The sequence below is a fragment of the Diabrotica virgifera genome, chromosome 1 (assembly GCF_917563875.1).
Source record: "Diabrotica virgifera virgifera chromosome 1, PGI_DIABVI_V3a".
NCBI lineage: Eukaryota > Metazoa > Arthropoda > Insecta > Coleoptera > Chrysomelidae > Diabrotica > Diabrotica virgifera.
In genome coordinates this window covers 88469763-88482401 of record NC_065443.1, presented here as the reverse complement: position 1 = coordinate 88482401, position 12639 = coordinate 88469763, and the positions used below count along the sequence as shown (strand labels likewise).

Genomic DNA, 12639 nt, shown 5'->3' with positions numbered 1-12639 from the left:
ACCCTGATCTTTTATGCGTCTCCTGTTGGTTGTATGATATACAGGGTAATCAACTTTTGTGACGAAGTCCGTTATATCCATTATGAGTGTCATTCGTAAAAAATGATTCCCTATGTCGCTGAGGAACAGTGCGCCGTGCTGGGAGCAGATCTGGCAACACTGCCTTACATACTAACTCTCCCTCTCTCTCTCACCCCACCACTTTCGCTACCCTGCATTGCTTAGTGTCGGCCTAGCAGCCTTCGAAGATGGAGGTCACGGTCGCTGTTCATGATAAAATTCATGATGTGATACATTTTTTAAATGCAAAATGGATTTCACCTATTGACATTCATCGTCAGTTAATCGAACTTTCTGGGTAAAAGTGCATATCTGTTTAACATGTTCGCAATGAACGGAAATTCATGATGAAGATCGGAACGGAAGGCATTCATATTCATCGTGAATTTCTGTCCGGGCTTCACTGAATTTTCTACACTCTACACCATTTGCGCAACACCAACCAGCTTTATATGATTGTCTTTTCCGGTGTATATTTATGTATATGCTGTTGTGTACGGACAGACTTAAGTAATATAAAAATATATATAAATCCATCCAGCAGATGGATTGTATAAATCTGAACTTGTTCCCAGTTTTTGATTTTTTACCTCCGGTCCAGTTTATAACAGAATAGACCAATAAAAACTGCTAATTCACATATTACATTTATCTATGATATCCATTCCAGAATTCTGGAACCCTGTATCACCTTGTACAGGTCTAGTGGATCGGTACCACACGTTTTTGGTGTCACTTGGTCTGTTTTTGGTGTCACTGTAAAAAAGTGTTTGTTGCTTTTGATCTAGTATCTCGCAGTCGTCACATTAATCACTGTTGTTATATTATAAGTGATTATGATGCTAGGTTGAGGTAGATAAGTTAAAAATTGATCTTTTGTAAATTTTACCTACAGAGCGATAGCTACATTGAAATAAACATATGACTATCAACAACGTTTATTATAAAATACAAAATATTAATTCTTATAAGTATGTTTCAGAAATAAAAATAAGTACAGCAAGCACAAAATACTTTATAAAAAATCATAACGTTATGGATAAACGGATAGACAGAAACAAAACTTAAAATTGATTTTATCAATAGTTCTTGTCCGCGAATTTTAGAATACTGGAAAAAGAGCAATATGAGTCCATGATTTGATTCTTGTCGTTGGAAGGGAAATCGAGAATCGAAAAGAAAGAGTGATTGGATTCTGCATACGGTGACTCTACTCCTTTAACAGAAACCGTCAAAAATGAGTTTAATAAGTCTCAACGTGGTCACACTTCTATTTTTGATGAGCCACGCCTAGGCGCCATGAAAACGGCTTCTATGGAGGATAACGTGACAAACATCCAAGATATTGTATTGGCAGACCGTTGACCGAAGGTGCGCGAGATAGCTGAGACAGTAGGCATCTCAAAAGACTGCGTGGGTCATCCTGCATGAAATTTTGGGCATGAGAAAGCTGTCAGCGTTCGCTCACCTCGGACAATAAGTGCAACCGTGAGACCACTTCAGAGCAGTGTCGGACTCCGAATAAGACGAAGACTATTGTATGGACCGGAAAGGTGATGCCACCATTTCTGGGATTCACTGATTCACAAGGTGTGATCATTGACTACCTAAAGAAGGGCAAAACGGTCACAGGATTCTACTATGCCGAAAAATCGGCCCCATTTGGTAAAAAAGTGCTTTTACATCATGACAATGCACCGACTCACACCTCTGTCGTCACCATGGCCAAGCTGGTCGCACTAGGCTACGAACTGCAGTCATATCCGCTGTGTTATCAAGATTTGACCCCGTGCGACTAGTGATATTGATTATAGTTACTTTCGAGTATTCGTTACAAATCGTTACTTTTGTATAAAGTAATCATTTACAATATTCGTTACTTTGACTACTATGATTACTTTTGTATTTGAGTACCGGTAATCATACCGAGAATCGTATTTCTCAGTAGGTAGGTATTTTGTATAAAGTAATCATTACAGTATTCGTTACTTTGATTACTATGATTACTTTTGTTATTGTTGGTGCAAAACCTCATGAACCTTGAAAATACAAATAACCGAAAAAAATAACAAGGCCTAAAAACATTAGAATATTTTAATTTCATACTAAATTGCGGGACTGGGACCGATCTGCACCCTGATGTTTTCAGTAATGCCCTATTACATCGTTTTGTGCGAAGATTGACATCACAAAATTATCGACTCAGGTTCACGAGATTTTGTACGTGGTGTACTTTTATATTTGAGTACCGGTTATCATATCGAGAATCGTATTTCTCAGTAGATAGGTATTTTGTATATTCCGATATAACAACGACCTTCACCGATCTGTTTAAGGGATAAAAATTATTACTATGATTACTTTTGTTACTTTTGTATTTTGTAACGATACAATACAATAATATTGTATACAAATATTGCATACAATAGTCATTACTCGCTCTGATACGATTGGTACGAAGTAATCAAAGTAGATACAATAGTCGTTACTCGCTCTGATACGATTGGTACGAAGTAATCAGAGTAATCAAAGTAACGATTTGCCTCTCTGTATAGTAATCGTTACTTTCGGTATTCCTAAGTAACTAGTACTTTGTAACGAATAGTTACTTTTTCAACATCACTACGTGCGACTTCTTTTTGTTTCCAAACTTAAAGAAGTCACTCGACGGGCAGCAATTTAAGTCGAATTATGAGTTCATTACGGCTACGGAAACCTACTTTGCAGACCTCGAGAAAACGTATTTTTCAGACGGGTTAAAGAAGTTGTAGCATCGCTGGGTCAAGTTTATTCAGCTAAAAGCAGATTATGTTGAGATGCTTTACCAAAATTTTTGTTTTTCTTTTACAGGCTCTTATTTCTTTTATCGGACCGTTTAGTAATATAGTGAAACCTTGATACACTACAAAAACTAATCAAATAAGAAATAATAGGTAGGAGTTTTTTCCAATTATTAATAATTATTACATCGACCATTCACCAAGTGCAAACTTATGAAATAATATTTTTTTTGTCTTTTGAATTAAAAATCTATCCTTTTGTCCCAAAACGATTATAATACTACAAAAAATACTTTAAAATATAAAACAACAATTACACACAACATTTAGGATAATATGGCACCCCAAGTAATCAAAACAAACACTGTTGACCATTGATGACTCACATTTGGATATCTATGCTTGGCTTTTTTTGGCAAATGTTCTTCAGAATCTGAAAGAATAGTGAAATAGAATTACTTCCTGTTCAATATCATACGCAAAAATGTTTAAAATGGATGAGAAGCTACTTGACCATCTTCAATAAAAGTTTTAAAACACTTTTTTAGTCAAATCTTAAAATCCTCGTTTCAGACTTGACATTTTTGTATAATATTCGTATTATAACAACGTCTATAGTGTAGCATTTTATTTTTCTTGCATTTAAAATTGGTTAGACCTGTACACTTCTTCTTCTTCGCGCGACTAGGATTACGACTGTTTGTCTGCCTCTTATTCTGTTTCAGTTGTTGTAGACTGTACATTGTCTTTCCAACTTTTCGGCGGCCTTTCAACGGGTCTTCTGCTATACGGGTTGTTGTTTTTACAGATGTTCGCTAATCTATCTGGTTCCATTCGGTTTACATGTTCGTTCCAGTTTTTCTTTCTTGCTTTTATCCACCTGTTAATATTTTGAATTTTGCATCGTTCTCGTATACTTCTGTTGCTTTGTCTGTGTATTAATGATATGCCCGCTATTGATCTTAATAACTTTCATTTCGATATTGTTGTTTCGTCTTTCTTGTATCGGTCCTTGTCTCCGCTGCCTATGTTAGGATAGGTCTTACTGTTGTCTTGTATACTTTTATTTTGCTTTCCGTGGTCAGATATTTGTTTCTCCATATGGTTTCTCGGAGGCAACCACTTACTCTTGCCGCTTTTGTTGCTTGTGTTGTGGTCTCTGTTCTTATATTCCTGTTACTAGTGTTCTCTACTCCTAGGTAATTGAATTTCATTACTTTTGTTCTACAATTTTGCCGTCTATTTCTAACTTGCATCTACGCGGCTCTTTACTTATCACTAGACATTTAGTTTTTTCTACTGATATTATCATATTAAGTTTATTTGCTGTGATATTGAAAGTGTGGAGCTGCCTTTGTAGGTCATCCTCGTTATTAGCAATTAGTACTGCATCATCGGCATAGCATAGTATCGTGATTTTATGCGCTCCCATGTGGTATCCATGTCGTTTTCTTACTTCGTGAATTATTTGATTCATCACCATATTGAATAACAATGGGCTGAGCGAGTCTCCTTGGCGGATTCCTCCTTTTAGTTCTATGCGTTCTGTTTCTCCTGTTGACATTATAACTCTGGTCTTGTTGTTCTTGTTAATTTCATTAATTAGCCTTATTATCTGGTGGTCTATTTGTTCAGCTTGTAATAAATTTAAGATATCATTTCGCCTCACCCTGTCAAAAGCACTTTTTAAATCTACAAAGCACATGTATGCTGGTTTTCCATATTCAATAGACTTTCCTACTATTTGCCTGATAATAAAAATTGCATCTATTGTGCTGCGGTTCTTCCGGAAGCCTTGTTGTTCATCTGCCATGTTCGCTTTTTCCTCGATTTTATCTTTTATGACTGGCGTCAACAATTTTAATGTGCTGTTCATCAGACTAATGCCTCTATAATTTTCAGGATTTTTCGAGTCTCTCTTTTTGAGTATCGGCAGCACGAGACTTTCCTTCCATTCCGCTGGTACTACTCCCATATTTATTATATCGACAAATAGTTTTAGGAGCCATTTGAGTAGTGTTCCTCCTCCATATTTTAGCAGTTCATTATTTATCTTATCAGGACCAGGTGCTTTTCTATTTTTTAATTTTTTTATTCGTTCTTGTAGCTCTTTTTCTGATATTAGTACTCTATCGTGGGTTTCATTAATGTTTATTTCTCTCTTCTCTTCTTCTTCTTCTCCATATAATTTCGTGAAATGCTCGGTCCATTGTGTCTCCTTAATGTTATCTATCCGTACAAATTCATTCATTTCTGTTTTTTGTCTCCTTATCATCTTCCACACCTTTTTCTGGGATCCATAGAGGTCGTATTCCATATCTTTGGTAAATTTTTCCCAGTGTTCATGGTTTGGTTTGGTTTTTGTTTTACTGTAATTCATCTTCAGTTCTATCTTTGTCGATTCTTTATCTAGTTCTTCCGTAATTCTTTGCAATTCATCACTTTTTTCTGTTATTAATACAATATAATCAGCATATCGTAAGTAATTCAGATATTGCTCGTTTATGTTTATACCCAAGCCAGCTTAGTGTAGTAGTTTGAACACATCATCTAGCGCTTGGGCGAGGTGGTACTTCTTGTCTTACTCATCTGTTTATTTTAATAGGCTCCGTTTGAACTCAAATATAGCTAATTTTGTCTATCCATGATATTCTTCGTATTGTTCGATAACACCAACGCTCAAAAGCTTCCAATTTCTTAATCTCTAATTGCTTCGATGTACAGGGCTCAGATCCGTAGAGCAAAGTTGTACAAACGTAAAGCGCAACAACCTTGTCCTTAGATCTATTCTTAGGTCTCTACTACATTGTAGACGTTTCATTTTCACAAATTTTGCCCTTGCTATTTCTATACGGCTTTTAATCTCTTGTGTTTGTTCTGCGATTTGACTAACCTATGTTTCTACATATTTGTATTTATCTACCCTTTCCATCTGGATATTATTCATATGGATTGTCCATGGAGTGTAATGACCATTAGTCGAGGAAATGAAGCTGAAAAAATGGCAAAACCTCGCAATTTTTTCGTCGAGCATCGATTTGTACAAAAATTTGGGATAAGGCTCACTACACCCTCTAGTTCATTTTCTATATTGAGCCGTTGTACGCTTTTGGTTTTTTAAGCGTGAAAACTACCACTAATTGTAAAAATTTTAAAATACCATTTTAAACTTTAATATTGTCAACATTTGGTTCTTATTAGTTACATAATGATTGTTTTATGCTTTAAGATATACTATCATAATATCTCAACCCTTAAAACCACCCTGTTGGAGCTATATATAAAAAATTTACTTATCTTAAAAGAATAATTTCGGCTTGCATCGATTTACATAAAAATTTGGGATTAGGATCATCTCACCCTGTACTTCATATTCTATATCATGCATAAGGGCGTTGATTATTTTTAGGGGTGTAAACTACCCCTTATTGTCAAAAATTATATTAAAACATTGTAAACTTTAATATGGGTAAAATGTGGTTTTGATTGGTTAAATAATGATTGTTTTATACTTTAGGATATAATATCATAATATTTCAACCCTTAAAAACCACCCTTAATAACATTACACTTTTTACAAGTAGATATTTTATTAGATTATACAGAAAAAAAACTAGAATTAAAGAATTACAATAACATTGATTTACACAAAAATACGAATTTACAAATATGTACAAATACAAATAGTTTTTAAGTCATCTTGCAGTATACGAACCTTTTCTGTGGTATTATACATACATTGAAAATTATCCATAAGCGAACTATCCGAATTTTTCGAAAAAAAAATTCGTTTTATAAACATATCTCCTTCATTTTTGGCGATAAAAAGTTTTTTCAAAAATGCATTTGTAGGAGTTTTGAAGAGTTATAAGAGTGTGTAAACTAAATTCCGTAAGATCCGTTAGTTTTTAATTAGGGTGGGTTTAAAGGGCTCGAATAAGGGGGTGTTTGCTCGTAAATAGAGGTTTTAAATAGCTATATCTCGCTAACTGTTCACTGTAATGAAAATCTATGCACAAAGGAATTTTAGTTATTAAAAAAGCTATAATTTAGTAGTCTATCATTTTTCGTATCTCCAGTATTTTCGGAGATATTTTGAAGTAAAAGGTAAAAAATGGAAAATTCCAAAAAATAAATTTTTCTTTAAACTCCAATTTTTCTAAAATTAGCCCTTTTAAATAGGTCAAACTTCTTGGGTGTATTGATAATACAAATATAAACTGAATTACAGAAAAGTGAATACCAATTTTTAATTAGGAGGGTAGTTAGGGGGTTGTTTTCACTAATTTTTTTCATAGAGAAAAGCTGGTACCGACCTTTTTTTGATCATAAGTCGCTTAATTTTCAGGTAAGAAACTTTAAATTATTATTTTTTAAAAGGCCTAACTGTATACTTAAAAAAATATTATTTAAGTTTTCCTCGAAAAATGCAAAGTGTTTCCGTTATTTTACTTTGAATATTTCAAATTATGCATTTGACGAAAAAAGCTAACTTTTAACATGCCGTATCTCGGTTTGTATTGGTCTTAAAGATATTACAGAAAATAATTTGGTTTGTGTTACTAAAAGATACAATTTTGATATCTACAGTTTTTTTTTATTAAATGCATATTTTTCGAGGTATTCTCAAAAACCCTCTAAAAAAGTCGATTTTTTCATCGAAAAACTGTTACTTTCAAGCGCGAATAACTCGAAAAGTATTAGTTTTACGAAGAAAATGTAAAAAACATTTTTTTCTTAGAATTACTTTTTACATCGATTTACATGGTTAAAAAGTAATAAAAAATTCCCGCCACCGAGATGGGGTGGCAACCACCCCCAAGGTTTTAGCGTACAGCGGCATGATATAGAAAATGATCCTTGGACTATTCCCTACCTTCTGTGAAAATTTCAAGTAAATCCATGGTGGACGAAAAAATTGCGAACCAAAATGCTTCATTTGCACACAAATACACAGCATAAATTTGACTGCTACTTACCACACGGTGCTTTAGGATGCAAAACACAATCCCATCCTATCTCTCCGTCGGCATGGAATCCAAAAACTGGTATTCCTGGGAATATTTTACTGAAAATTAAAGGTTCTTCGTCAGCATCAACTTTGGCTGAACAACATATCCTTATGGCTACTGTTTGGGTTCTTAACAACACTTGTTGTCTAAACTGAAAACAGTTTAGTAGTTAGTACTAAAACAAGTAATTGGTTTCATAATAGCCACACATTTGTTTAAAGAGAGGACAAGAAGGAATAATTGCTAAGTTCCTGAAATATGGATAAACTTGTCCACAAAATAATATTACAATGCAAGATACCAGACACATGGAGGAATAGCATAATGATAAATATGTATGTTAAAAAGGGGAAACCAAGAAGACCCCAAAAACTATCTCAAAGACTAATGAAGGAATACTCCAATAACTAAGGGTCTACCAAATTTACTGACCACCACACTCATGCTTGACGAAGACAAATCACAGAAAGAAAAGGCCATTGAATATAATAAACCGGCATATTTATGCTTCGTCGAACTAATAAAGGCATTCGATAGTATCAAAGTAGGAGATGTCTTCATCAATCAACTAATCGCATCCACAGCTGGGCATAGACCTCCCTTAGTTCTTTCCAGTTCTCTTTACACTGGGCCGCTTGTAGTCAGTTTCCCGCTACTCTTTTTATGTCGTCGGTTCATCTAGTTTCGTCGGTCATCTGCGCCTCCATTCCATGATTCGTCTTGTCCACCGAATATCTAGTACAGAAATGTAGTAGATTGGGTTACATCCAAAAAGTTAGTTTAACGTAGGAATAAGTGCATCACTTTTCTTAAATAAAAAGGGTGATTCCATTTCAAATCACTCAATTTTGGATCAAAAAAACTTTTGGATCTCCGACTTGTCTGAAAATTGGTATGTATCATCTGCGGGATGTGGAAATATAAAATTTAAGGTCGAATTGTATTCTTCTTTTTTTTTCTCAAAATGTTATTTTAAGCGATTTTACAGTGATTTGGTATTTATTTAAACAAATTGGCATTTTCTATCGTATAGTATCAATGGAAAACATAATATTTTAATAGAAGGGACTCAAAAATGTCATTATATGGCATTATAACAAGTTATTTTGATTCAAAACAATTTTTTGATCAAATTTTATAGTGTATAAAACGTTAAAATATCTACCGTTTTTTACATTTTCCTCCATTCCCAAAATACATCATAATCGATTTGCTCGACAACCAAATAATCAATTAACTTGGAAAATATCGACCTCACGACAAAAATTGTTAGAAACAAAATTGCAGATACGATTTATTTGGAACAATTTCAGTTCCTACCATTTTTGTCGAAAAGTTAAAAATAGCTGAGATATTGAGCAAAAACGGTTCTCCTTTAAAATCAAGATGGCGGCTAACGCAACGGACGAATTCATTCGCGATTTTAAATTTAGGCTACTATTGACCCCCCAAAAGATTAGAAAAATAAAATTTTGGGCAGCTCGGCATGCAAGGTCAAAAGCTATCCCGACTGGACTAACATACTTTTGAGTCTGATATTATTCAATGTAACTTTTTTGGTATTGTAATATAATTGAAATCCTTCTAACAACTTAAAGTCCTGTACTTTGGCTATCTGTGGACAAATTTTCAGCCAAATCTATTATAATGTATTTTGGGAATGGAGGAAAATGTAAAAAACGGTATTTTAACGTTTTCTACACTATAAAATTTGGTCAAAAACTTGTTTTGAATCAAAGTAACTTGTTATAATGCCATATGACATTTTTGAGTCCCTTCTATTGAAATATTATTTTTTCCATTGATACTTTACGGTAGAAAATGCAAATTTGTTTAAATAAACACCAAATCACTGTAAAATCGCATAAAATAACATTTTGAGGAAAAAAAGACGAAGACAACCTTTTGAGCTTAAATATCTTATTTTTACGTTCCGCAGAAGCTATACACCAAGTTTCAGAAAAATCGGAGATCCAAAAGTTTTTGCGAGTCATTTGACATGGAATGTACCAAAAACTTTTTACTACAATTAAATAAAAAACTACAATTTTCGTACCTTTACTAGCTTTTCAGCAAATTCATCTTTGGACAAGTCATCTCCTACAATAACACAGGAAAAAGCATTGAAGTCAGTCTCCTCGCTTTTGTCCTTCAGGAAAACTATTGAAAATATATCTTTATTTGTGTATATCCGTTTTGCAGCATGGATCTGTTGGAAAGTTTTTGTTCCTCTTATGATACCTCCAGCTACTGCTACAGAAGGTGCTTCATTTCTGAAAATGTTTTTGTAAATATATCTGACCTAACTTATACTGTAGGTATATGTGTGAGTGTATACAAGCCTGTAATACGTATTTAAAATCTCAAAACAGGCAATCAATTAGAGTTAAACATTTTTCTTCTAACCACTCCATTTAACCGAGCGTGGAGCGTGATATACGACATGGTAGGGGAGCAAAAGCGAGGATTTTTGCAGTTACTCGAGTGCATCAGATTATCATATGGAGAGAAACCTTGTACCCTGCAAATGTACTTCTACCATATACTGGCTATTAACACATGGGAGTTCGTTAAGGGGGGCCCGAAAAAAAGTCTATTCTTAGAAAAACTCAAAATCGTCAGATTAAAATAAGGTAAGTTGAGTACATGCAAAAGAGTGTATTCTTCAAAAATCTGACGAGCGGGGCGTAAGGAAATGGGCGAGTCACAAAGTTTCACAAAAAAAAAGGGAATATTTCACGGAATGAACGTCAGATCGAAAAACTAAAAAATATGTAAAAGATGGTTTTGCCTGTTTATGATTCAGAGGGATGCACAATCGCTGGACAGCTGTTTCCACCATTTCAGGCTTCCTCAACAGCGCTAGCGTGCAGTAGAGGACTGCACGCTAGCGCTGTTGAGGAAGCCTGAAATTGTGGAAACAGCTGTCCACCGCACATAGGGGTATTTCGCCGATCTGGCTGACTAAAAGTCAATTTTGTCAAACATCTTTCAGGATAAAATAAACTACGTGTTCTATTAGCCCGATAGTTACTACACGCTAGGCAAACTCTTTCCCGGTCCCACGCTATTGCCGCTCAGGTAATAACCAGTCAAAACTTGACCATCATCGTTCACAGTGTAAACGATTTTCGCTATTACAGTGTGATCGCTAAGTTTGACATTATATAATATAATATCGTATGGCATTTTTGCCGGGGAGATCCTTTCGGATAGTTCCAGCGCCAATTACATCTTTAACCCTGTTTCAAGTAACTAGTGTCGATGTACACTAGCCCAGGGGGACCGACGGCTTAACGTACTCTCCGAGGCACGGTGAGACGGCTCGTGTCATTATTGGAAATGAAAATGGTTTGTCTTTGGCAGGGATCGAACTCACGTCTACTGGCGTATGAGGCCAGCGTTTATGCCGTTACCCACGGCCGCTTGTTTGACATTAAATGCTATTTACTGGGTGATTGCTACAGTGTAAACAATTATGAATCTTGAAAATACAGGTAAGATCACATATTAATATGTATGTGTCATTGTATACTATATTTGTAGAATGCGGTTTCTAAAGAGCGCATAGAACTTTATCATTTCTTTGTTTTTTTAAATTTTTTTATTTTTAAAATTCACAAAGAAATTAGTTATACTTCAGGGTGCTTCCCGGTCATATTTTTTATTGGGATTAATTTGATAGTCCTCTTGAAATGTGATGGTAAAGAAATCACCTGCTATTTTTTGCTCTTTTTCGTTATATTTACATTTTAATTGGGGTAGTCGTAAGAACCGAATTGCACAAACATAATTTTTTTTCAGCTTTAACATAATTCTTTTTTGTTTTGGACATGGACTTTTGTTTTGGTTCAAACTACAGAGTAATTTCTAGAAAAAGATGATAAAATGCAAGAATAAAACTTGTCGAATTTTGAAGCAAAAATAAATTATTTGGAAAATGAACTTTTAACACATGAATATTATAGTCAAGACCAAATAAAAGAGTTGAAGCGTAAAAGTTAATTTATAAGAAGATGGTCATTTATTCAAAAGCTAATAGACAGCAAGCCAAATTCTTAGAGCCCGAAATAAACATTTCAGGATGTACCGTAACAGCTTTGCACGAAAATTTTCAAGGGTGGAATGCAATCTAGACGTCTTGAATAGACTTCTGTTAAGGTCTGATCCTTTAATAACTCCTTTAAGTCCAAAACAGACAAAATCCTCAAAAACTTTTTCAAAGGAAACTATCAGAATAGTGATGCCAGCTGATTTAGACCAAAATGTTAATAACTCGGGACTCCGAAGAACTAGTTGAAGATGAAGCAGATGACTCAGAAGAAGAACATGTACATAAAACAAATTCTTTTTGTTGATTGTGAAAATTTTTAAGAATTGTTGATATTGCTAATTTTCTTTATATCGAATACAGGGTGAGTCAAAACGCAAGTACATTCTTTTCTCAGAAATTTTAAATGGAACACCCTGTGTTCACTTTCGAAAAGTACCATTACCGTAGTTTAATTTTTGTATAATATTCCCTAAGTCTAAATTTGTTAGTTTTCGAGATATTTTCATTTTTCAGAGGAAGTTATTAATTAGGGTGTTCTATTTAAAATTACTGAGAAAGTAATGTACTTGCGTTTTGACTCACCCTGTACTCGATATAAAGAAAATTAGCAATATTAACCATTTTTATAAATTTTGACAATCAACAAAAAATATGGCACCAATAAACCATTGCTGTTGTGCTTATTTTTATTTATACAGGGAGCTGAACTTATTACGATTTTCATAGAGCATTG

General features: G+C 34.3%; 1 protein-coding gene across 1 annotated transcript in view; it reads right to left on the bottom strand.

Annotated features, from left to right (window-relative positions):
- Nucleotides 1-982: 982 nt before the first annotated feature.
- Nucleotides 983-12639, bottom strand: part of LOC114325886 (uncharacterized) — a 48751-nt gene continuing 37094 nt past the window's right edge. Inside the window, exons 4-6 of the mRNA XM_028274021.2 lie at nucleotides 9909-10125; nucleotides 7820-8003; nucleotides 983-3273 (exon numbers count right to left, since the gene is read on the bottom strand). Of these exons, the coding sequence (XP_028129822.1) occupies nucleotides 3167-3273; nucleotides 7820-8003; nucleotides 9909-10125 (508 nt within the window). The 3' untranslated portion in view covers nucleotides 983-3166. The remainder of the gene's footprint in view (nucleotides 3274-7819; nucleotides 8004-9908; nucleotides 10126-12639) is intronic.